The sequence below is a fragment of the Agelaius tricolor genome, unplaced genomic scaffold, assembly GCF_023055355.1.
Source record: "Agelaius tricolor isolate 1412-34295 unplaced genomic scaffold, bAgeTri1.0.p SCAF_20, whole genome shotgun sequence".
Classification (NCBI taxonomy): domain Eukaryota; kingdom Metazoa; phylum Chordata; class Aves; order Passeriformes; family Icteridae; genus Agelaius; species Agelaius tricolor.
The window spans coordinates 8556356-8582590 of NW_027269280.1; the positions used below are offsets into that span (position 1 = coordinate 8556356).

At 42.5% G+C, this 26235-nt stretch overlaps 1 protein-coding gene across 3 annotated transcripts in view; it reads left to right on the forward strand.

Annotated features, from left to right (window-relative positions):
• The first annotated feature begins 656 nt into the window (after window positions 1-656).
• CLTCL1 (clathrin heavy chain like 1) overlaps window positions 657-26235 on the forward strand; it is a 34812-nt gene continuing 9233 nt past the window's right edge. The window contains exons 1-23 of one of the 3 annotated variants that reach the window (XM_071445442.1): window positions 657-954; window positions 9210-9417; window positions 13443-13711; window positions 13979-14140; window positions 14592-14705; window positions 15862-16035; window positions 16314-16511; window positions 16827-17027; window positions 17150-17302; window positions 17840-17962; window positions 18774-18911; window positions 19112-19276; window positions 19652-19832; window positions 20200-20363; window positions 20518-20643; window positions 20914-21056; window positions 21656-21890; window positions 23685-23807; window positions 24225-24370; window positions 24762-24945; window positions 25127-25319; window positions 25809-25966; window positions 26062-26226. In XM_071445442.1, the coding sequence (XP_071301543.1) occupies window positions 913-954; window positions 9210-9417; window positions 13443-13711; window positions 13979-14140; window positions 14592-14705; window positions 15862-16035; window positions 16314-16511; window positions 16827-17027; window positions 17150-17302; window positions 17840-17962; window positions 18774-18911; window positions 19112-19276; window positions 19652-19832; window positions 20200-20363; window positions 20518-20643; window positions 20914-21056; window positions 21656-21890; window positions 23685-23807; window positions 24225-24370; window positions 24762-24945; window positions 25127-25319; window positions 25809-25966; window positions 26062-26226 (3765 nt within the window). In that variant the 5' untranslated portion in view covers window positions 657-912. The remainder of the gene's footprint in view (window positions 955-9209; window positions 9418-13442; window positions 13712-13978; window positions 14141-14591; window positions 14706-15861; window positions 16036-16313; window positions 16512-16826; window positions 17028-17149; window positions 17303-17839; window positions 17963-18773; window positions 18912-19111; window positions 19277-19651; window positions 19833-20199; window positions 20364-20517; window positions 20644-20913; window positions 21057-21655; window positions 21891-23684; window positions 23808-24224; window positions 24371-24761; window positions 24946-25126; window positions 25320-25808; window positions 25967-26061; window positions 26227-26235) is intronic. The other 2 variants (XM_071445440.1, XM_071445441.1) reach the window with 2 other exon arrangements.

Below are 26235 nucleotides of genomic sequence, written 5' to 3' on the forward strand. Positions count from 1 at the left end.
GATAAGTCAGTGGGTGGTGGGCCAAGAGCAACCATCTGACCCAGCCAGAACCCAGTGCCTTTGGGGGTTCTGGGGCTGTCAAGGAGGAGAAGTGTCGCACTTTGGCACAGGCAGCCACTACGAGAGATGCCAGGCAGGCGGCTCCCGGCTTCCAGTGCCCACCTGGCAGATCCTGGGTGTTCCCCGTCTTAGTCCTCACCTCTGGGGCGCTGAGGGGAGCATCGCCCCGGCACCGCCGCGCGGCTGTGGGGAAGGCAAGGGAGAAGCCTCGAGAGCCGGTGTGAGGGGGGGCCGCGGGGACCCCGGGGGGCCGGTGTGAGGGTGGGTCAGGAGGAGCGCCGGGGGATCGGGTGGGTCAGGGGGCAGCCCCGGGGGATTGGGGTGAGGAGGGGTCAGGAGGAGCCCCGGCCGGGGGTGAGGGTCGGCCGGGGGCAGCGCCGGAGGGAGCCGGGGAGGGGGCCGCGTCACGTGAGCGTGTGTGGCAGCAGCGGAGGGATACCTGCACTCTGACAACCCCTCCCGCCCCTCTCCGCTGGCCGTAGCCGCGGCGGGGACCACCCGCTCCTCACAGCCCCATCCCCAGCCCGCGCCCTCAGCGGGAGTGAGAGATAGCGGGGCAGAGTCGGGCGGGAGGGTGAGGGCGGGAGAGAGGCGGCGGCGATGGGCGGAGGAAGAAGCGCGGCAGGGAGGGACTATTTGAGGAGACCCTGGCAGGCTGAGGTGCGGAGTGATCCCGGCGAGTGAGCGGCCCCGCACTGAGGCCGAGGAGAGCGGCGGGCGCGCCGGGCGCCATCCCAGCCAGGGCTCCGCGCCTGCGCCGCTTCCGCCGCCGTGAGGGGAGCACCGGCGGCTGCCCCGTTTCACCGCCCGCTCCTGCCCCGCGCCCCTGCCCCGGGGAGCTCGCCCCCAGCCATGGCCCAGATACTGCCCATTCGCTTCCAGGAGCACTTCCAGGTGAGCGCAGGGGGGGCAGCAGAAAAGGCACGGGGTTGGGGTCCCCCTCTTCTGCCTCACCCCGTCTTTAGGAGAGGGGGGGAGGGCTGCGGCCTAGGCGGGCCGGGGGAGCGCTGAGGGCGGGGAGAGGGGGCCAGGCTGCGGGGGGATCTTCTCCGTCCCCTCCTTCCTTCCCTGCGGAGCGCGGCCGCCGTCCCGCTGCGCGCCGCGGGAAGGAGTACGGGGACGAGCCCGCCCCCGGTGCGGACTCTGAGCTGCCGCTTCTGCTCATCCATCCGTCGGTCCGTCTATCCTTCCATCCCCGGAGCTGCGTCCCCGCGGCGTGCGGAGCGGCCGCGATTTGTGCAGAGTCACTCGTCGCCTGAGGGACCTCCCGCTCCGGGGAGGGGGCGGCGCCGCGCCGGAGCCGCGCTGCTCGCCCCGGGCACCGTGGGCGCTCCCCCGCCTCAGCTTGGGTGGACGCCGCAGTCTTGCAGGCGGATTGTGGGTTTTCCTTTTCACCTAAACGACCATCAGCCTCTGGATCGCGAAGGTTCCTGGGAACCTCTTTTCTGCAGCTGTGAGGAAATTGGTGAGATGAGGTGCAAGAAACCATTTGGACTTGGAAGCTGCACAGCCGCTGTCCCTCTTTCCAAACATAACAATATTAAAAAAATCCTCCCTCGGAATGACATGGTTCTGTTCTTAATATCCTGTGAAAACCATAACGCCAGCACTGGAAAAGATCCCTAGCTAATGGATGCAGCACAGACAAACCGGTTTATGTGTTTCCTTGTGACCTGGTGGTGAGGGAGGGTTGTAAATGGAGTGAGAGAATAGCAGTCTCTGAACGTGCAGTTTGAGGCAGGAATTAAAGGAATTTGCTAAATGAATGAGAGAACAGGAAGTGGACTTGGCAAGTCATCCTTCTGTCGCTGCACCGCCCCTTTCTGTCAAATCAGGCATCCATTTCAAAATACGAACTAGGTATCATCCCCCAGTGTGGACTGCATGCCACTCTGGGCATTTCAGGTTGGGAAATGGTTATGGCCACTTCCAGCTCCCTTTGGTATGTATTTTTTTGCTTAACTGGAAGAACTGTCCTGGTGACCCTAGAAGGAGCTCTAGCCAGAAAAAAAAAGTAGAGTGAATTCCAGAAATATCAAATGTCTCTGTCCAAGGGAGGAGACAAACCTGTGTCCTCTGAGTTTTCATGGGTTGGGAGAGTTTAACATGGTGAAGAATTCTCCCACCCCCTCCCTGCCAGTATCCACTCTAGCAGTGATTATAGTAACCTCAAATAGGTTTGTAAGAGCTGCAGAACAGCTGGCTGGGTAAGAAACTTGGGATCAAAGTGATTTTGTTGTCAGACTCTTTTTAGAGAGCATATAGTTCTTACCATTTAAAACTGGCAAGCATAACCAATCCTGCTGATTGTGTTTGATCTATACAATAGCAATGTGGGGACATCCCACTTAATATGCAGGAGGTGTCCTGTGCTGCTTTGCATGTTAAATGACTGTTCCTGTGATTACCAGTGTTGTGTGTCTTGCAGCACTGCCAATATCAGCATTGTGCTACCTCAGGTTTGGGTGAGGGGCCGGCCCACCTGCTTTTCAAGGGTTTTGTACTGAAGTCATACTCTATTTTTTGCTCTTAAGCAATTTGATCTTATTGAAAAGGCTAAACTTGTGCTTGAGTTAGTTTTTCTCAGCAGGAAAGCTGCATGGAGGAGCAGGGAGAACCCTGGGGTGTCTGTTGCTAGCATGTAGGAACAAACTTCTTCAGCATTCACTCTTTGCTGTGTATTCCTTTGCTTCTCCCCCAGGCTGAGTGCAGAAGCCCTAAAGCAGTACTCTGCTAAAGTCAGACTGAAATCAGTAGTAGCTGGGAGTAGGCATGCAGTAGCCTCCTCATGCTGCTTCTGCAGTTGTCCCTACATGGTGGGATAAATAGGGAGGGAAAATGGAAGGAATGTAGGAACTCCTAGTGTTTGCTCTGGCTGGATATCTGCAGTACAGTTATATCAGCTCTAACTCACTGGATGTTGTAAACTAGAATCAAAAGTCATGAATTAATGTTACGTGGTGCTTGTTGTCTGGTAGAATTTGTGAAGACATTAGGCCTTCTCTTCATAATACTACACTGCCACACATATTTAGCCTTATCAGATTAATCTCTCTCCCCCCCTCACATTCCTTTCAAGTAATTGTCTTGACTATGGTTAAATTATCATATTTAAAATTAATATGGTAAATCTACTGTGCTGCTTTATGATAAAGCCAAAAAAGTTTAAATTCCATGTAATTGTTGTGTGTTCCAGTGATCCCAAGTTGTAAAATCGTTCTGTGCCTTAATTCAATCTGTGTACTGTTTCTACCTGTAGCCTTTTTAATTAATCCAGCTGTAAGTGATTAGAATATCAGTTAGTGCTATAATTAATTCCAAGTTCAGCCTGTTGCTGATGAAACATTATTTCCCTTAAGTTCAGTGTCTTCCCGAGGTAGTTGTCTGTACTTTACTAAAAGAAGAATTGAACCGTGCAGAAAGTGCCCTCCAGAGAAGCTAAACAGAAGTTGCAGTGCTAAATACTGAACGCTTCTCTCCCACTCTCTCTTGCTGGAAGTGGAGAAATGGTAGTGTGAAGTGAAACAGTGATCTTGGTCCATGTAGAATTGGAGGAGTGCTAGGGATCAGGCAGAATGTTTACGTTCTTTGTGCAGCTCATTTTATCTTACATTGATCATCCTTCTAACTGTAGTAGTTCCAAGCCTGTGCAGGAGGAGTGACTGCCAGTCACAGGGCATGTTAAATTTGAAGTTGTTACACCTTGTGTGTTCAAGTTGTGTGTGAGCTGAAGGACAGAGAATGGTTGCAGTGAAAAAAAGATAGCCAGGTCTTGATGTGGTAGAAGGAATTCAGTCTGTTTGTTTAGCTCCATTTAATGCAATTGAACAGTTATTTTTAGATATGAACTCTGTCACTATGAGTCTTCACAAATTCATTAAGAACTTTCATCTTGCTCATTTTTTCCCCAGAGAACATTGGAGTTTTAAGTTCCATAGCAAGGGAGGGGAATAAGACAAGGACTTAGTTTTTATCTGTCTGGTGACTGCCCAGCTGCAGCAGTGCAAACTATGCCAAGTCCCGCTGCACTGAGTTACTCGTGCATACTACTTAAGCTAATGTGATTTAATCAGGTTCTTAACTCCAGCATTTCTGTTGGAGCAGTGAATTATGAATTATTTACCAGATTGAACTCTTCCAAGGGAATTGCAGTTTACAATGGAAGTGCAGTAAAAGACCAAATATACTGGTAGATAGAGTGGAAGCAGTACTACTGGAATCCAGTGTACAAAGTGTTCCTGATCTAAAATTAAACTTTTCCTTCACTTAGTCATTGCTTTTGTCTCCTTGTGCCTCTGAGCTTTTTTCTCACTAGCAAAAATCTTTGCTTGTCTACGGGGAAAACTGTTGCTTAAGCAAGATCTCGGGTTCCGAGATGGGAACCTTGGATGCACAGACATCGTTCTGCTGCCTGTTCAGAAACCGATCCAGCCTCTTGAGCACAGCCAGCTACTGTGAGAAAACTTGGGTGCATGACATGCTCTCAGTATGCAAGTGCTGCACATCTTGGTGCAGCACTGACAAGCTAAAATATCCTGGTTTAAGCATAAAGGATGTAGATTGATTTCCATCATTTTCAAGACAAAACCACTTTGTTTGGATAGTCTGACTTGTCTTATTAAGAATTACTATGTGTTGTGCAATAGGCATGACTGAGCTGGATGGTTTTCATAAGTTTGCTTTGGTTGGATGTGTGCACTTAAGAAGCACTCAGGAATATTTGCAAGCTGTTAGTGACTTTTTAGATTTGTTTTCAAAAGGTAGGGCTAAATATTATGACTTGATTCAGCTATTCAGTGATGAAGAGCCTCAGTTTGCTCATTGGATTCAGAAGTGCCCCTCGCATGGTAGTGATAACTCATTTGATAGATGATCCAATCCTCATCACAAACATACAGAAATAGATTTTTGTGTAGGGAGTAAATGTCACTTTAGATGAAAGCCTGATTGCAACTGCAGCTCCGACCAATGGTCTTGCATGTTTTAGGTCTTACATACTTCCTTGGTGTCCCTCAGCTGTCAAAATGGGAACTATAGCAGGAGATGAGGTGAGGGTGAGCAGTTGAGCAGGAATGTCCAACAATTACATGGACATCCTTACTGGGGATGATTAGAGCTTTATGTAGTTACATGAGTTATGGGAAGCTATTGCTGCATTCTTGGTTTGCATTACATTTAAAAAGATGTGTGCTTACAGAGCTTTTGGCAGGCAGTTTTTATTTGGGTGCATACAGCCTCTGTCCAAGCCTTACTCTTTTCTAACAGCCTTAGAAACAACAGTTGATCACATCTAGCAAGCATTTATGCTAGAATTATGTGGCATGAAGCTGAAATGGGATACTCACACTAAACTCTGAAGAGATACTAAATTCACAGAGTTCTGACTCCTTTTAACTGATGGTAGGTCCCAATTACTGGAGTGTCAGTATTAGACAGTAAGGCTTAATTATTTCTCATTAGAGAAATAGGCTTAGTTTGAAGACTAGAGGTGTCAGTATCTGAGTTGGTCTGTGCTGGCTCAGCCTGGATTGCTGCACTTCACAGTAAGGGAAGTGCATTTGAAATCTCAATATTTAGTAAAGCTCTTGTGTAAAAGACATCTTGACTTAATTTCTTAGCAAATGGTACAATGCTGGTAAAGAAAAGAGAAAGACTAAATATCATATTAATAATGGTCTTTTATCCTAAATATCTTTGTGTCTTCATTCATGTTGAGAAACAAATAATACATCTTAGTTTAATCTTTACCATGTCAGTAAGTTCTCAATATCTGTAAAATGCTTGAAGGTCTTATGGTGTCTAATGCACTCTGTAGTAGTACTGGATATCTATGAAGCAAAAGTCCTTGTTTATCTGTTTCATTCAGCCTGATAATGAAAATGGTTCTATGCTCTGTGTGTAGCGAAGGGGTGTTAGGGCAGGAGAGGCATTAGGGTGTCACCTGTGGAACAGAATGTCACCCTTTCCCCTACAGCAAGGCTTGCTGTAACCTACATGGGGCTGCTTGGTAGGGCTTAACTGGATTACCCAAAAGTAAAGTGTGGGTGAAATAATGGAAATTATGGTAAATGGAATAATGGAAATCGTAATAAATACCTCTGGAATGACTGTGTAGTGGTGAATCTTTATTTTCAGAAGAAAACAGCCTTAGTTTGAGAGAGGGTACTGCTTGACTAAGAAGCATAATAAAAAAATGAAAAATCAGTAGTAGTTGAGAGGCCTGTTATTCACTTCTTTATGAAAATAAACTGAAAAATCGCTAATTAATATATATATATACACCTCAGTAATGATCTGTAGCATCTTCACCTGAGGCTTTTAATCTGCATGGCTAAGTGCTTGCTACTTTCTGTAATAAAGTTATGCTGATTTTATTCATGAGGAAGGGGGGAAGGTGCTTTAGAACAATATTTTTCAGATCATCATGGAAGATTTGTCCCATCCAGGGTAAAAGTGATGCTGGCTGATAGACGTTATTTGATGGTAGAGGGATTCTGCTCATATTCTTCTGTATAGTCAGTAAGAAATACACCTCTTACAGTGCCTCACATATCTCAGGAGGATACAGGCCATTCCCCTAACAGTAGGAACAGTCTTCAGTGTTTTCAGACTGTTAAACTGTGAAGTGTTGTCGTCATTGACTGAGGCTTGCAGTATTCACATGACCCTCCTTTAGGGAGTACTGGCATTTAGCCTTTAGAAGATGTGATGGGTTTCCCTAATAATGATGGCAGTGATACTCAAGCAGAATTTAGCATTACGTTTTCTGAAGCCTTTGCTTGATTTTATCATGTGTTAAAGCGGGAAATTCTAATACCAGAGTGTGATGCAAAATCATACTTGTCTTAGTAAAGATACCCAAAATGTTTTCTTAAACAGGGACCAGACTTTGAAGTGAATAATGGTGGGTTTAAAGCTGAACTTCAAGGAAATGCCTCAAGGTTCTCACTTTGCAAAATGAGTGTCCAGGGGCTGTTTCTTGAAGAGTAGGTCAGACTGAAGCACACTAATTGAGAAGAGACCTTGAAAAAGCTGTGTTTCTGCTTCAATACTCTGGAAATACATCTGAATTTGGATTAATTAAATCAAGTTAGGAACTTAGCTGTGCTGCAGTTAAATTTCTTGACTACTCTCGTGACTCTTAATGAGACTCTTATAATGGACTGTACTCTGTTGGCAGATGGACTCAGAACATACTCAACATCAAAGTACATAAGTGTCAAATAGGTGAACATGTAATTTGTGGCAATATGTGGACATTGTCCAGTGTAGAGCAAGCAAGCAAGAACAGTGGAATTAAGAGCCTGTCATTTATTCTTCTGTTATTCAAGTTCACAGAAGTGTGTGGAGCTACAACTTGCCTGTTTATTGGGTGCTAAAACATTGTGTGTTAAATGTGAAAGGTACACAAGTTGTCTTGGTATGAAAACTTCTTTCCTTCCTGACACAGAAGCATGTATTAGCCACCTACCTGTTAGATTTGTTTTCAAAACTCTGGGTGCAAGTGTTATCTGATGACCTTGTGCCTAAACCTTGATTTTCTTTTGGAATGAATGGCACCTGCTGAAGTTTGCTGTTGTGTATTAAGTATTTACCCCTGAAGTGAGATGTTAGCTGAATGGCTCTCAGTTCTGCTGAGAAACACTAATGGCAATGAGTAAATGTCTTTTTATGCATTTATACATTTGGCTGATACTACATTACTGAAAGTTGAGTCTGTTGAGATTAGCAATTACTGAACTGAATAGCTCTTCATTAGTCAGCTCAACAGGAAACAAACAATTCCTGAGGCGTTCTTGGGCACAGTCCCGACACATCACACTGAGAGGTATCTCTGTTACATCCCCAATTTATGATTTAGTGAGTAGCATTACAGAAACTGTAACAAGCCATGGTCAGCCGGCTCAAACACACTAAGGCAGTGTTTGTGATGCCATCATGGGACTTCTTGCCCAAGGGATGGAGTCTATTGTGTGAGGCTCCTGGTGGTATGTATCAAAGGAGTGTAATGACTCAGTGATGCTGGTGGTAGACTCTATTCTGTCTCCTTGAGGGCAGTAATTTTTCACTTGCAGTGCCCTGAAAAGCAGTATAGGTTAATCCTTTGAGAAGCTTCAGTGAAGCTGATGCAGTTCCTGTGCTTGAAAAGCATTGCTTTGGGGCATAAAGCAGGTGCTCAGGCTTGTTACAGTTATATAAGATGCAGCTTACAGACGTACCAAACCAGGCTGTGCTGCATAGGTAAATCTGATTTACTGTGGACCAATGGAACAGTGATATTTGTTCACTACCACCTCCTCCTGTTGACTGAAATTGAGAGTGAATGGAAATAAAGTTAACACAAAAGGATGAAAATTATATATTTACATAGGTGTCTTGTAGGGGAGTCTGTTTGGCAGCTCAGAATGACTCCAGGTTACATTTAGAGTAACTACTTTGTTCTTACTGTTGTGTGGTTGAGCACAAGTTATGTTTTTAGAGCTGGACGTACAGCTGGAAGGGGCCTGCATCACTACCCTTGCCTTTGTTGAGCCTAAGGCACGACATCTTGGGCAAGGAGAGATGAAATGATTGTTTATTTTAACACATCTTTCTTACCTTCCACTGGTAAGAATTAGGTATTCTGTGAAGTAAGATGAGCAAGTTCACTTGTAGGCCAATTGAGACCTGCTGTGTAGACTTCCTTCTACACTGTTGCTAGGAGGGGGTTACATAAGGGTAATTGATTCTTTCTGTACTACCCTCTGATGCTGAACATCATCATTCTGAATGACATTCAACACCTACATTTTGAACATCAAATTTACCAGCCTTGCTAAAACTGGAATAGTGGTCTTACTGCTGGTGTAGTCTTTAGTACATTACTAGAACCAGGTTAAGTAATAAACACATAAGTTAAAACTCCTTTTAGTTTGCATCAATAATACAACTTCAGAATGTTTTTAGGACCTGAATACTGACAGTTGTGTAGTTCTTTGCCTGTGGAACAAAGAGACTCAGAAGATAAATCAGAGTTCAATAGTGTACACTCTAGTCAGAGAAACTTGTCAGTCTTGCATTTCCTTCTGGAGGAGATTTAGGACATAGAGGCTTGAGTTAGACCTTCAACATGGGAAGGATAATAAAGTACTGTTTTCTTGTCTTTCTAGCTCCAAAATTTGGGCATTAATCCAGCAAACATTGGATTCAGCACCCTAACAATGGAGTCTGACAAGTTCATCTGCATAAGGGAGAAAGTAGGAGAGCAGGCACAAGTAGTGATAATTGACATGAGTGATCCAACAACACCCATCAGGCGTCCAATTTCTGCAGAAAGTGCCATCATGAATCCAGCCTCTAAAGTAATAGCGCTCAAAGGTGAGTCACCCTTTATGACTGCAGTATGAAAACTACTCTTTAGCTGTACTACTTATTAATGCTTTTAAAAATTATCTAAACTTTCCAAGAAGAATGTATATGAGGATAAGAATTCTCGCCTGAACTTGCATGCTGTATTTTTGGTAGTAGATCTTTCAGTAATCTATGGATGATTTGCCTCCAAGTGGATGTGAGTTGCTTGGACCTGGCACTGCAGCCTCCTATCCTCACTGAGGACCAGGTCAGCATCTGGTATACTTTCCCTTTAAACAGGTATTGTAAACGTAATGGAAACTTGTATAGATGAATAGGGATGTAAAGCCATATTTTCTGCCCTGTTCTGGTCCTTTCTTGTAGCTCTGAAGTTTTTACTAGATGTCATAATATCATAAGGATGGCCAGTAAGTGTAAAAGTTTGAACATAACAAACATGTTAAGTTTGACAATCATGAGGTCTTGCAGCTAGAAGACCTTTGCTTACTGCTACCTGTGGTGTTGTTACTGCCTTTAAGTAGCACTCTGAGCTCAAAGTAGTAATTTTAAATTCATGTCTGGCTCTTTTCTCAAATGACCAACATCTGGTATTTAATCTCAATAACTGTTACTGACTATGTACTTTTCTTCCTGCATCTTATCTAAACAGATGGTGAGTGAACTTTGTCCTGATATTGTATGTTTGGTAGTACAGAATGGTCCCATCTCATAAAAAGAACTGAACTTTAAGGTAGCCATTTGACAGTTCACTTCATGGCCAGGTGGGGGAATCTTAATCCTCAGCTGGTATTACAATGATCATGTTCTCCATTGGCTTGTTTCTAACCATTTGGCTGTTTTGACTATTGACTGTACTGAGTGAAGGAGGAGAGTGTGCTTTAGTGTTTGTGTGTATATGTGATGGAAGTACAGTTGATAGACAAAATGAAGTTGCAATATTTTTATGAGAGACCTGCTAGCATGTCCTGTGTGCTATTCATTTCTGCTTAAGTGTGGTTTTTATTGTGAAAAATCATGGTGAAATTACTTGGGGGTCCAAGAAACTGTCCTCAGAACTGGTGCGAAACCTTCAACTTCTCTTCTTTGATCTCAGGCTCATACTGACATCAGGTGAGAACTAAAGTGAATATTGACTTCACTATAGTCATAGTTATGCATCTTCCAAAGGACTGCCTTACCCTGGGTATAGGTAAAGGTAGTAATGAAAAAAAATTCAGATCTGTTATGAGTTTACTCTCCTTTATCTTGGACCCCTTTAAACAGACTGTATTGGCAAGGAAAGTGCCTTCTCTACACTAGCAGAGCTTCATCTACCTCTTAAAAGGAAACTACATAATCAGGTTTGAAAACTAATATACTAACTAAATGGATTATCATCAGCTTCAAAGAATATAGCTTTATTCTTGCCAGTTAGGACTTGTTCAAAAGGAGTATTGTTCTGTCCATTCAGAGTGAGTAAATCTGTCCTCTGAACCGACAAGGTTGAATTAATGATGTTATGTTGACGTGCAAAGTTGTGTTGTCAAGTGTTGCAAACTTAATGATCTCTTCTATAAATAATCTAGTGATCAAAAGGTTGGGTTAATAGAGCTACCTAACCAGTATGTTATCCATGATAACACGTGGATTAAGTCAGTCTGTCACTCCAGACTTTTCCCTGCTGATCAAGTGAGGCTTCAATAGTCAAAATGGTTACATAATGTGACTCAGTGTGCCATGATGGGCAGTTGCTCGTAATCCCAGGATTATTGAGCAATAAATGTAGAAATCCACCCTCAGAAAAAGAAATGAAATGGTTCTTGATTTTAGCTGATGTACAGTATGCACAATTTCATTTCTGGATTGCATGTGGCATTCTCCTGGTGTACCAAGATTTATGCATTGTCCTTGTGTTCTTGGTCCTCTTGCACTGCTCTGTACTGGGAGTGCTCAGCAGTGGGTGTAAGTGGAGAATGCAGCATTCGAGGGTGCTTCCATTCTTTGTGTAATGGAGAAATGTCATGCTCCAGTCAACTGTAATGTAAGTTCTTGTGCTGATGTTCAAAAATCGAATCTGCTTACTTGATTGCACCTGTATAGTCTAAATAGATTCACCAGTTTGGTAGTTTGATCAGAAAAACTTTTAAGTCTTTTTGTCTCGAATCTTGGTGTAATAAAGTGTTCAAGTAGACATAAGACTCAAGTGCACACATGCCCTCACTATGACTGTATAGCAGATCCTTCTTTCTCAATCCAAATAATACAATATAAACATAATTCTTTAATAGTTTAGTTACTATGAATTTTAGTTACTGTGAAGTTTGAATATATGTTGCCACGTTTAGGGAGTTGTAAAGCAGTAGTTTCTGCAGCTCCCAAAATCCAGGGCTAAACTGCCTAGTGAAGCTTGTAGAAGCCATTTCCAACTGTGACATAACAGTCAAATTCAATCTAGAAAAGAGACAAGCATGAGCTCTTAGCTGTTTATCACATTCTCCTATGTTCTTAAACCTAGGAAAGGCATAATGCTTCCTGTTCAGGAAGTCTGTCCTGAAGAGCAGTTTTTCTGTATGGGTATTCTGGGATTGTTGTTTAGATGGTGACCAGAGCCCTTCCAGAACTCCTTGTCTACTGGCTGCATGTGAGGCTGCACACCGTGGGAGTTGAAAATCCATCTTTTGATAGCACCAGGCCATTGCTGGACAAATTGTTGTCCAAGAGAGTAAATACACTGTTTCCAGCTATCAGTTTACCAGGCTTACTGCATCTGTCTAACACAGTAAGTGCATGTGCAGAGCAAAGTGTTCATTAGCAGGCTGCTTTTGGTCCCAGGGAAGCCAACGAGCTCTCCTAGGATGTTGTTGATCAGGTTGACAGTTCTCAATGCTGTTAAACCAGGCAGCAAATGCTGCATGTGATAGCTCTTAAGTCTTGCATTGTCTCTTGGCATTGCATTAAACTAACATGATCAATTTATGTATAAATTATGCTAAAACATTATAGAGCAGTTCAAGATACATATTAACTTGGGATTAGTAACTCCTGAATATGATTTCTCCATGGCCAGCAGCCTTTATCTATCAGCAAACTCCCAGTTTGGCAGTCACAAGTGTTACTAGCAGGAAACACTTCTGAAATGGGGATAGAAATAATGGCATTACAAGCCAATATTCCAGCCGTCTGAGTGGGTGTCTTGTGAACAGAAAAGAATATTCCTAGAGCTGAGTTATCTCATCTGCAGTAAAATAAAGCATCACTTTGACTTCAATGAAAGGAGTGGATTCCCTTATTCTTTATAATTTGGTTCAGTTAGTTTTAAGCCTACTTAGCAGGATAGGGCTTCTGGTTGTTTAAAAGGACTACTGAAATCAAGCCTAAACCTGCAGTGTAGTTTCCTAAATCATGAAGAAGTAATCTTAACTGGACCTAAAGCTCCAGACCTTCCTGTGGGCTTTCTGAGCGTTTGACTGTCCTCTCCAGTAGATACTTGTTGTACGAAGCCCATCTAGTTCAGTGTGCAGTTCATCCAACAGGAAAACAAAATGGGAGCTGTGATCTTTGGCTGTCTGAAGCTGTTTCAAGTCTCATGCTGTTTGACTCAGTCCAGGTCATCTACAGCAGCTACTAAATTGACATAAAGTGGAGCCATTCTTTCTATTAATTATACTGAGTGACATCTACTAGACATCTGTAACTTGGCATACCAGTGCTGCCAACTGGCAGCACAAGAGTTTACACAAGCTCTGTAGCTTAGGTTGTCTTTTTACTACAGCTTACAGTAAATTGAAGTGTCCATGCTTGTCAGTTGTTGGAATGTCTGTGTGAGTGTCCATAAGGAGATTGTGTTGGTTTTGGGATGGTACAAGTGTTGGGGTGGAGAGGGGATTCTATTAAGAGTCAGGTGTCAGAGGAGACTAAGATGTGACAGACACTAACCCTGTCTGTAGCACCACTGGAACAGTGGCTTAAACTGGGTGCTTGTAAATGGGCAAACTACAGGATGGCCATTGTGGTAATTGATCTGTGATGTTTCTTGGATTTTGTCATACTAGCTGGGAAAACACTTCAGATCTTTAACATTGAGATGAAAAGTAAAATGAAAGCCCACACAATGGCTGAGGAAGTGATCTTCTGGAAATGGATATCTGTGAATACGGTTGCCTTGGTGACAGAGACAGCAGTGTACCACTGGAGCATGGAGGGAGAATCACAACCCCAAAAGATGTTTGATAGACATGCTAGTCTTGCAGGCTGCCAAATCATCAATTACAGAACAGATGAACACCAAAAATGGCTGCTGCTGATAGGAATTTCAGCACAGGTAAGTTCCCTGGCAGCAGTATGTTATGAAAGTAATTGGGAGAGCCTTGGCCCCACTTCACTTAATAGCTGCTGTAGTTTAACTCTGGTTTCTGTAAATAAAAAATTCAGAACTATCTTTTGTGTAGAAGTAGCCTGACTTCTAGTTTGGTTCAAGTGTTGGAGGAGGAGATGAGAGGCATTTGCTGCTTTTGAATTTACTGTCCCAAGGGTCTTGGTACAAACATTTGAAATCTTTTCTCTAAAAGCTGACCTTTCTTTTTTCTAGCAAAATCGTGTGGTTGGTGCAATGCAGCTGTACTCGGTTGACAGAAAAGTCTCCCAACCTATAGAAGGCCATGCAGCAGCTTTTGCAGAATTCAAAATAGAGGGAAATGCCAAACCTTCTACCCTCTTCTGTTTTGCTGTGAGGAGTCCTGCAGGAGGCAAGGTAAAGTCTACAGCTACGTTCCTGTAGTGCCATAGGTAGGTTGTTTGCATCAAACTGAATGTGGAATTCAGTAGCATTGGATATGCCACAGCTGCTGAGCAGTCTGTGCAGGGCTGAGGTAACACCACAGTAAATGCCTTGGCTTAACTAGTCTTGTCCTCCAAAACTGATGAATTGACAAGTGTGACTCAAAATATCGTGAATGGGTTGTCTTGAATAGGAATAGTCACTTTCATAAAAAGAGTGGTTGTTTGGGGTTTTTTTTATTCTTCTCCCAGGTTTTAATTTATCAGGTTCCAGAAAATGTAACATTCTGAATATGTGGAGCACAGCTCCCAAGACTGTTGGCCAAATGTGGCAGATGACTTCAGTAGCATATCTGAGGAAAGGAACTTCTTTCATGTGGCTACACTTGCAGGCAATCTTGTGACATGAACTCTTTTCTTCCTAGCTGCACATAATCGAAGTAGGTCAGCCAGCTACTGGAAATCAGCCATTTGTTAAGAAAGCTGTTGATGTGTTTTTCCCACCTGAGGCACAGACAGACTTTCCTGTGGCAATGCAGGTAAATGTTTGACCCTCCCCTAAAAATGAGCTTTATAGCCTGGCAAGGAGCTGACATATGCTGCAAAGATTGCTTTCTATAGTGCTTTGCTGTCATTCTTCCTAGTTCTGGGAGAGGTGTTAATGGGTTTGTGGGAGGTAGCATGGACATTAAAACAATAACTTAAATACATAGACTGCTCCTGTATTTAAAAAAATTAATAAACAAAAAACCCCCAAAAATTCTACCAAAAAACCCCCAAACCAATGAAACAGACCACAAAAAAAAACCCTTGAGAGTGTGTTCAGGGAGAATGTATCCAACATCACTTTGGCTGTTCAGCTTCCTACTAAAGTTCCATGTTCTAGATAAGAATATTAGCATACCTCCTGTAGTAGCAGCAGTACAGAAAAGGCAATTTGGGGCATAAGTGGGAGATTCTTCAGGAAAGAACAGAGCTGGTTGCTATCACAGACCACATTTCACTTAGCATGTTTCTAGGACCAGAAATGTGTCATAAAATCAGACTATTTTGGAGCATAAGACTTCTGACGAGTCTAATAGACCAGCTTCATAAATAGACCAAGAGATGCCCATAACTAAGGTGCATGTGTGGCAGGATTCATGTGGCTCTATACTTCAGCTTAAGGCTTAATTAATAAAACATCCAAAGACTTCCAAGGGGAGAATACTTTTATGTCTGAAGACCCTTTTGGCTTGAAAGCCTCCCCAGTTTCAGTGACTTGACAGATAAACTGGAGTACTCAGTAGATGAGCTTGGTTTAGATTCTGCTGGTGCTTTGGGTAGGCTTTGTTGGAAGAGAATGGGATTATCTCATTAGTATTTCTGAACTAGAATGCTAATTCTAGACTAGAATGCTAATTATGCCCAAACTTTTCTCCTCAGCTTGGCTTATTAGGATGAGGAGTATGTTCTTTGCTGCAGATGAATTTTAATTTCCCTTCAACCTCTCTTCACTGGAGCTGTGCCTGCAAATGGCCAGCAAAGCTGTTCATTGCTTTTGAGTCTGAAAGGAAGAAGCCTGAAGCTATATTTGTTCTTAATGTCAGTACAAAGGCATGTCACTGCAGTGCTTTCTTGTGACTTGGCTAAAGGCAGCTGTCTTAAGTGTTACAATCTTACTAGTTTTTACTAATAAAACCCTGTCTTTGGCAGATTGGAATTAAGCATGGTGTGATTTATCTGATCACGAAGTATGGATATATCCACATGTATGATTTGGAGTCTGGAGTGTGCATCTACATGAACCGTATTAGTGCTGACACTATCTTTGTCACAGCTCCTCATGAACCTACCTCAGGCATTATTGGTGTGAACAAAAAAGGACAGGTAACAAATCCACCATGCTGTTTCTGAGCCTTCTAAAGTTCAAATGGAATGTAACAAACTTAAGGAGTGACTTGATGCAACCAATGTCATGGACGAGAGCAAGTGACTATTTGATTAATCAATTTTTTATGTCTACCAGTGTAGAGCTACTTGAAGAAGAACTTGGTTTTTTACTAATCTGCTCCTTCACTGATGAGCTACATAGCCATTTTGTTGTTGTATTTCATAGTAGTTGTGGAAAGGACAGTACTCCTCAATATGCCTCTTGTCCTTTCCAGGTGCTTTCTGTCTGTGTTGAGGAAGACAACATTGTGAACTATGCTACAAATGTTCTCCAGAATCCTGACTTGGGACTGCGAATGGCTATACGGAGTAACCTAGCCGGGGCAGAGGAGTTATTTGCCAGAAAGTTCAACACACTGTTTGCTCAAGGAAACTATGCAGATGCTGCTAAAGTAGCTGCATCTGCACCAAAGGTAAGTAACTCCAAAGGTAAAGCTTAGAAATCATGGAAACTTGCCTAAGCTTAGTGGATTGTTTAGGTCACTTACATTTCAGAGCTTGACATTCAACACATAAAGAAGCTGTAAGGAGTGTCTGCTATCCATTTCTAACCAGACTGGACTTTTTGTGGCCACTGACTTCCTGCTAGAAAGTCATTGATTTGATGGTCTCTGTCCTGAAGGTTTAACAGTAGATGCTTCAGTTTATCCTTCAACCTGCTTTTTTTACTAATGCTATTCAGTCTTCACTAATCAAACACTGCTTCTCTCTATCTTGTGCCTGTTCAGGGAATTCTACGTACCAGTGATACAATTAGGAAGTTCCAGAGTGTACCAGCTCAGCCTGGGCAGGCCTCTCCCCTGCTCCAGTACTTTGGAATATTGCTCGACCAGGGACAGCTGAACAAGTTTGAATCTCTGGAGCTCTGCCGCCCCGTCCTGCAGCAGGGCCGCAAACAGCTTCTGGAGAAGTGGCTGAAGGAAGACAAGGTAGGCTCAATCGTGACATTAGCCTACTTCTGTTGCCTTCTAACAGTTGAGTGTGAACAGCACTTTGTTGATGCTACAACTCTGAATTCTTCTGCTTGACAAAATACCACTTCTGACTTCAGCTGGAGTGCTCGGAGGAGCTGGGAGACTTGGTGAAGACGGCTGACCCAACCCTTGCACTCAGCGTCTACCTTCGAGCTAATGTGCCAAACAAAGTGATCCAGTGCTTTGCTGAAACTGGCCAATTCCAGAAAATAGTGCTGTATGCTAAGAAGGTAAATAATTTATTACAAACTGCAGGCTTCGTCTTATGTTGAATGTGTCCATTGTGCAAATCATAGTATATTACTACGGTCTAAAAAGTCTGCAAAAAAATCAACTTCAAAGCATCCAGAATTTTATGAAGTATTAATTTAATGGACTGGCTTAAGCTTATTCTATAGAATAAAAGTAAGATACTTCCAGAATTCCTCAGACTTTGTTTTGTAATCCATAAAAAAAGAAAAATTGCTTAATGCCTACTTTTAAGTTTAGGACTTGATAACTATGCCTTTAGGACTATTGAAAAATTTATTCCAGGCAATTTTCTTACATAGCCAGAGAATTGCCCTGGCACAAGTTCAGTTACTAAGTAGGTGAATACTGAATTTCTGTGTCAACAGACTAGAAATGCTTTTGTCTGAGAATTCCTGGAAGATAGGGGATGGGCACTGCAAGCTCACAACAGTTTATAGTCCCTATGCTAAAGAATCTGAAGGCTTAACAGAAGTGTGAAGCTTCTAAATATGTATGACTGTTTCTGAAATCTCTAGGTTGGCTATACCCCTGACTGGATCTTCCTACTGAGAAGTGTGATGAGAGTCAGTCCAGAACAAGGCCTGCAGTTCTCTCAGATGCTGGTACAGGATGAGGAGCCACTGGCTAACATTAACCAGGTGATGCCCACAACAAGAGTACTGGTCTCATTCTAGGCAGAGGGAATAGTGTAGTACTATTCTGGGGACTGGTAAGGCTGCTTCACATCTCTTGTCATCTTGATTAGAGGAGTGACTAAATCATCTAGTTAAGTTTGGTTTCATTGAGTCTTTAGAGGCACGTGTATTCTCAAGTTCTTGTGGAAGCTTTCTGGTTTATTGATAGTAAACTTAGCACAATCTTAGTCTAAGCAATAAAGTGTTACTATCCTAGTGTTGACTTTAATGGAGCATGTATCTCCTCATGCAGATAATTTACAGGAAGATGAACAAATAAACCTAAGTTCAGTTCTGGCTGCCATTGGCCACTTCTTGTTAAATGGATGGAGAAATAAGGGAAGATTTTGCATTATTAAAAAATGAAGCTACTTGGAAAAAGTCCTGGCTTTATTTCTAGCAACCATCCCAGCAGGAGAAGGGATGAACTTTGCATGTCGTGTTAGAACTAAATAACAGTGGGTGGTAAAGTCTGGCGTAATAGCTCAGAGTAATGCACTTCTTCCATTCTAGAGACAAAGGAAATGTGAAACTTGTCTCTCTATTACCATGATAGTAATACTATGAAAACAAGGGAATGCAGCATGGTAGGTGCTGTGATAGCCTGTTCTCTCAGTTTGAGACAGGTTAGGATCTTGGCACAAAGCTGACAATAGGGGATGCAGTATCATAACATCACCCCAGGACACCTGTCTAGCCAGGCTTTTTGTATGCACAGAAAAATGTACATGTGTGTATATAGACCCCTCTTCTGTAACTTGTCCAATCTCAACAGATTGTGGATGTGTTCATGGAGCACAGTCTTCTGCAGCAGTGCACATCCTTTTTGTTGGATGCCCTGAAAAATAACCGCCCTGCAGAAGGCCACCTTCAGACCCGTCTCCTGGAAATGAATTTGATTCATGCCCCACAGGTACGACCCAGTTCCTCCAAAAAGGGAGAGACAGTACTGGACTTGCACAGAATAGGATGTCTGATACTGCTATCTATAAGTCTTTTAGTAACATGAAAGTTTACTTAGTCGCTGCTGTGACTTCTCAACAACTTGTAGCTGCTGTGATTCTCTTGGCAGTTTTGATTTCTTGACAGTGAATATGAAATGTAACCTCCTAGGTTGCAGATGCCATTCTCGGAAACCAAATGTTTACGCACTATGATCGTGCTCATGTTGCCCAGCTGTGTGAAAAGGCAGGCTTGCTGCAGCGAGCTTTGGAACACTACACAGATCTCTATGATATTAAACGTGCAGTTGTTCATACTCACCTCTTGAATCCTGAGGTAAGTGTTGTCCAGAGTAAGAAAGTGATGTGAACAGTCTTCAGCACTTCTGCAGCTGCCATAAAATGGGTTGTAGGTACTGAAGTAGCAGAGTAGCTGTGATTCAAGAACATTTGTCCAGTAAATGATTAAATTGTAATCTGTACTTTCAGTGGCTTAAATCTGACCTCAGTTCCCCAGGTGGGCTTTTCAAATATTATTTCCGAATGCATTTTTGTGATTGTAAATACAGTGAGTGTTTGTTTTTATATCTTTGGTCTTAATTCATGGAAGACTTCTCTCTAGTGGCTGGGGTAGTAACTGTCTAGTTGGCCCATCTTAGACATCAGTCAAATCCTGTGTGAGTTACTGAGTAAAATTTCTTTCTCTTTGCAGTGGCTTGTGAACTTCTTTGGCTCCCTCTCAGTTGAGGACTCTGTGGAGTGTTTGCGTGCCATGCTGTCAGCCAACATTCGGCAAAACCTACAGCTCTGTGTGCAAGTTGCTTCTAAATACCATGAACAGCTTGGCACCCAGTCTCTTGTGGAGCTTTTTGAATCTTTCAAAAGCTATGAAGGTACAGTATTAGAGGGAAGCAGCTTACTTGGAAGCGCTGCTGATTGAAGCTAATAGTAAGGATTGTAGCTTTTATGGGACAGGTACTTTTCACATGTCTGGATCTTAGGATACATTTATGAAAGTGAGCTCATCACAGTGAGTTCTAGGGCTAGTTTTGTTCTAGATGATTTCTTAACTCTCTTGAGTAAAGATCAGAAAGCATGATGAAATCTGAAAGAAGGGAAAAGAATCTTTCTGATACTCCCTGCAGTTGACTGAAAGCTGCTCTGTCAGCCAAGCTGAACTCTTTAAGTCACAAGCTGAGGCCCATACAGCCTTCACTTGCTTCACTTCTAACAATGTTAAACACATGTGACTCTTTCCAGGACTGTTCTATTTCTTGGGTTCCATTGTAAACTTTAGCCAGGATCCAGATGTTCACTTCAAGTACATCCAGGCAGCTTGCAAGACTGGTCAGATAAAGGAAGTGGAAAGAATCTGTCGTGAAAGTAACTGCTATAACCCAGAACGAGTGAAGAACTTCCTGAAGGTAAATATTCTGCCCAGGGGATTGAAGGGTCTTCTGTATATTTTGCTTAGCAGCAGAACTATAGCTTTCTAATGGAGGGAAACACCAAGAAAGTTTAGTTGGCATGGCTGTGAATAATCTTTTGTTGTTTTTTTCTCTTTCACACAAAATACAGGAGGCAAAGCTCACAGATCAGCTTCCTCTCATCATTGTCTGTGATCGGTTTGACTTTGTTCATGACCTGGTGCTCTATTTATATCGCAATAATCTGCAGAAGTATATCGAGATCTATGTACAGAAGGTAAGGACTTGCTCTTTACTTCATTATAAGGAACTACAGCATAAGCTGCTGCCTCTTTTTTTTCACTCTCCCAGTGCAGAGGCTCTTCGTTAACCTTTTGTCTATCACAAAAACATTATTCCTGGAATGTATATTCAAATGTTAGTTACTCAAAGTTCTCCACTCTGAAGCATAATTGAAATTGTTAACTAGAGCTTCCACGTATGGAAGACTGGGGGTGCATTATTAGTAATGCTAATAACTAATTTCAATGATGGTGGCTTATTCTAGGTGAATCCTAGCCGGATACCAGCAGTGGTTGGAGGGCTTCTTGATGTAGATTGTTCTGAAGATGTCATCAAGAACTTGATCATGGTGGTGAGAGGGCAGTTCTCCACAGATGAGCTGGTGGCTGAAGTGGAAAAAAGAAATCGGTAATGAAAATGCATCTGTAGGCACCAGTGTCGGGCTTCCCTGACCCTGCTATACACAAATGGAATTGCATGCAGTTTTGTTGAATGATAAAGTACTGATACTGTTCTGTGTTTCTCTGTAGAAAAGCAGTTCAAATTTGCTGGTCGGTCTTTTGATTGATTGGGTCATGTAGAAATGCCTGACAGCAGTGCATCATGTATAACATGGCTTTTGAACACTGCCATACAGCCAGCCATGGGATGTACCTTCGGAATAAATTTGGATCCAACTGTCTTGACAGTCAGCTGCAGGCCCACAGCAGCTTCTGTAATTAATTTCTAACTATCTGTAAAATGAACAAATGGCTTGAAGCGTGAGGTGCCAGCTAATACAACAGGAGTTGAGAGATTGTAAAACTAGGGGTATCTGCAACAGTCCCTGATGTTAAGCTGCAGGTCTTCCACTCATTTAAGACTCATTAAAAAATAACTGGCTGGTCTGTGTTTGCTTTTAAGTTTGACCAGCAGACTTGTTTGAAGGGGAAGGCCAGGTACTGAGTGGTAGCTGTAAAACACACCTCAGTCTGACTTATAAACCTAAAATGTTTGCTTCTTCAAAGGCTTAAGTTGCTGTTGCCATGGCTTGAATCAAGGATTCATGAAGGCTGTGAAGAACCTGCAACTCATAATGCTTTGGCCAAAATCTACATTGACAGTAATAATAATCCAGAGCGCTTCCTTCGTGAGAATCCTTACTATGACAGCCGTGTAGTTGGCAAATATTGTGAAAAGAGGGACCCTCATCTGGCCTGCGTTGCTTATGAGAGGGGGCAGTGCGATCTGGAACTCATAAAGGTTAGCAAAACTGCATTTTTAAGCATGCTTTACAGAACTACTTGCTGCCTGAAGTGGAAGCCTGTCTGGCTATTAGTCCAACACTTGCAGAATCCTGTCTTGCAGTCTCACTCAGGAGTTGAGGCAGGTGGGATTCTTCTATGTGGAGACAGTAAATTTTATGCTGATGAGAAGAACTTATGCTATATGTCCAAACTAGAATTGTATAACTGGAACTTTGAAGTACAATCCATGTCTTTCATCCACTGATTCTGCTTGAAATTCATTTTTTTATTAGGCCCAGGTAATGAATATGCCTACCATTAAAGCTTTGTTAATTTTATTTTTTTGAACTTTGATGGCTCAGCAGGAGGAGCAGGCTGTCATCTAGCCTGACCCTACAGTGAAAGAAAAGTTTCCCTGAAACTAAAACAGGGCTTGTAGTTTTCCTTTGTTGTGATTGACCCATAGACTTGCTCCAATACTTAACCAGAAATGAGGAAAATAAATGTTGACAGTTGAACTACAAGGACTTACTCCAATAGCATTCCTCTCCTATCTTTAAGCTTGTTGTTCTTAGAACATCCATCAGAATTTCAAGGGCAGGTGAAATTCTCAGGGTTCTCAGATACTTTCTGGTCTCAATGTGAACACCAGAGCTTAATGTCAGATTAAGCCAGTAGTGCTTGTGGTTCCTGAGAAAAATATTCTCCTCCTACCTTCCATATTGGTATATGCAGAGAATGTCAGCTATCAGCATTAGAATGGTAGTATAATCCAGGCTTGCTACTGGATTAAAGTGAATGACTTTGCAGCCTGAAGTATTTAATTTTTAAGTAATATCATCTAGCTGTTAAAAAAGGGCTGGCTACATTTGTCTCCTTTATTTCAGGATATGAAGGTGGCTTTGAGTTGTTGTTTGCTAGGAGGCTGCTAGGATAAACTTTACCATTTGAGTTAGCCATTAAAGCCTGTCTGTACCAGTTTCTTCCCTGAGCTGATGTTCTGTGAAGGTGTTTCTGGTTGTGGAATAAAGATCTTCTTCCTGTAAGAATTATTCTTGAGATGTTGTTGTCTCCTGGAAGAAGGGTCAACTCCTGCAACTGATAAAAGTAAAGTATAAAGCAAAATTGTGTTAGTACTGATTTGCTTACAGCACAGTAATTGAGATTCCATGGACTTATTTGGATACTAGCAATGTGAGCTGTTGCTGTAAGATGACTTAGGCCTTCAGCTTTCTACTCTTCAAGCTGGAAGTTGGAGCTAGTGGTACGAATAGGATCACAACTGGTAACTCTCCCGTGGTGCACTTCTATAAGGAATTTCACATTTATTCTGTACCCTTAACACCTTAACAAGAGAATCCAAGCCACTTGCTATTCTGAACACTTGTAAACATGTGTAAAGCTAATGACACCAAATACATAACCTACTTCTAGATTTAAACAGCTGCACCATTCCTCAGTTCACTACTTAGCACTGCCCAGGCAAGTGGCTCCCCTTTCTAGATTTAAAACTTAAGTTCTTCAGGCTTCTGCAGGTCTTCACTTCAACCAGAAGCAAATAGTTACTGTGAAGCCACAGTCAGAGTGTTTGTGTTGGGCAAAACCAAGAGAAGCTATAGAAATTCTGCTGGAGATCTTCTCCATGAGCCTTCCAGATCAGAGGTTGGGTAAGAACTTGTCTGTGGCATTTAGCATTGGTCAGAAATTAGTTCTAGTCAGTCTTCTAGAGTGTCTGGTTCATAGCTAGCTAAACCTGTTTTGTGGTACTGGCCCTTAACAGTAATGCCAATAATTGTAACTTCTCCTTCAGGTGTGCAATGAGAACTCCCTGTTTAAGAGCGAGGCTCGCTACCTGGTGCGCAGGAAGGACCCTGAGCTCTGGGCAAATGTACTGGAAGAAAACAACCCGTTCAGGCGGCAGCTTATTGACCAGGTACAGCAAAAAGGCTCAACTTCCAGTCTGTCAAGACCTCAGGATGTCTCAAACATTATGGAGCATTTAAGTAGCATTCTTCCCCCACGAGACCCCTTAAAGCCTCATCTCACCATACAGAAGTTTGTAAGAGTTGGAGTAGCAGGTATTAATTCTGACCTTCATGGTCAGAAGATGTAGCTACCAGTAAGATTTTTTTTTTGTCCTGGAGAATGACCTTCCTCTAGGAAATTTGTTTCCCATATAGATGCAAGATGTGATTTTACTTCTGTATAAAATACAGCTAATAGCTGTTTCTTGCTGTTTTTATCAAAATTCTGAAGCTTTAATTTGTACTTCACTGGACAAATAACTTGACAAATGGACAAATACTTAATTTGGGGAAAACACTTACTAGTTTCCTACCTTTGAATCTAGGTTGTCCAAACAGCTTTATCAGAGACACAGGATCCAGAGGAAGTTTCTGTAACTGTGAAAGCTTTCATGACTGCTGATCTGCCAAATGAACTGATTGAGTTATTGGAAAAAATTGTCTTGGATAATTCTGTATTCAGTGAACACAGGTAAGAGGAGAGCTTTGTCCTCAAGTTTAGCCTAGTCAGAACCTTTGTTTAGGTTGTGAATGATCCAGGTTATCATGGGCCTCTTGGTTGCAAGACCTAAACACTCTTCAGTGTTTATAATAAGGTGAAAAGCTAGAATTTGGAGTCCTTTGTACTTGAAGAACAGAGCTAGTTCACACTGTGTAATTTGCAGTGATGTGTTGAGGCCGGAGAACATTAATACTGGTAAGCCAATTCTTTTTGAAGCTAAATGTCAGTGGTTCTCAATCTGGTGATGAAATGTTATTTCTAGTGACAGTAAGTGGGTTTATTTTTTCACGTGTACAATCCATGTCACTTAAGCAGGTGTTGCTGTGCACTGCTTATAGCCTATGCCTTCTGTTAACCAAAGGAATCTGCAGAATCTGCTGATCCTAACTGCCATTAAGGCCGACCGCACCCGAGTGATGGAATACATCAATCGGCTGGATAACTATGATGCCCCAGATATTGCCAACATTGCCATCAGTAATGAGCTATATGAGGAAGCCTTTGCTATATTCAGAAAATTTGATGTCAATACTTCAGCAATTCAGGTGAGGTGTGGTTCCTGCATGGTGGTGTAGAATGCTTCCCTGGACAGAAATGGCTGTTCTAAGAGCAGTTAACTTCATACTGCTTACACAGAGCAGTGTATACACTTGAAGAAAGATTTGTGTTAGAAGGGACAGTGTTACAGCACTTAGATTTTTAACTTGGAACTTCAATTTCAAACAGGTGCTGATTGAGCACATTGGCAACTTAGACCGTGCTTATGAATTTGCAGAGAGATGTAATGAACCAGCAGTGTGGAGCCAACTGGCCAGAGCACAGCTCCAGAAGGACTTGGTGAAGGAAGCCATTGACTCCTATATAAAGGCAGATGATCCATCTGCCTACATGGAAGTCGTTCAGGCAGCTAATAGGAATGGTAAGGCAAAGCATCTTCAACTTCAGATTGCTTGGATGTGAGCTAGGTTATTGCATTTACATTAGGAACTATTGAGACTTAGGAATTCTGTTTCAGAGAAAATGGGAGCAGTCAGTACATGGAATGGATGAGTCAATGTTAAGTGAGATTCCTGTCACCAAGATTGTCTGTCTTGCTACACCAAACATAGACCTCTCCATGGAGATCATTTGGACTGTTATCTAAAGTATCACTAAGTATAATGTATTTATTTAGCTGTATGTGGCAGAATTGCTTGCCAGTTGGATTGCAGAATGGTAGCAAGAAGTCCAGTCTTACCTGGAGGTGACTTGGTGTTGACAGGGAATTCCATAAGTCAAGTGCAAATGGCTTATTATCATGGTGGAGGAGAAGTTTGAGCCTCCTTGTGAAAACTGTCCCTAAGGTGGGCAAGGTAAACAATACAGAATGACTAAACATAGGATCTTGCATATCTCTGCTTTCTTCCAGATAATTGGGAGGACCTAGTCAAGTTCTTACAGATGGCCAGGAAGAAGGCTAGAGAGTCTTACGTAGAGACAGAACTTATTTTTGCTTTGGCAAAAACTAATCGTCTGTCAGAACTGGAGGAGTTTATTAGTGGCCCTAATAATGCCCATATACAACAGGTATGTCTTTGTCCACAGTTTCCAAGTGTGACTTTCTGCTTAGCTGACCCCTCGTTCTTACTGCTACTTTGGTTTACCTTGGGCTCCTCATTCAGGTCGGTGATCGCTGTTACGAAGAGGGGATGTACGAAGCAGCAAAACTTCTCTATAACAACGTATCCAACTTTGCTCGCCTGGCATCTACCTTGGTGCACCTTGGGGAGTATCAGGCAGCAGTGGACAGTGGCCGCAAAGCCAATAGCACAAGGACTTGGAAGGAGGTAACTTAA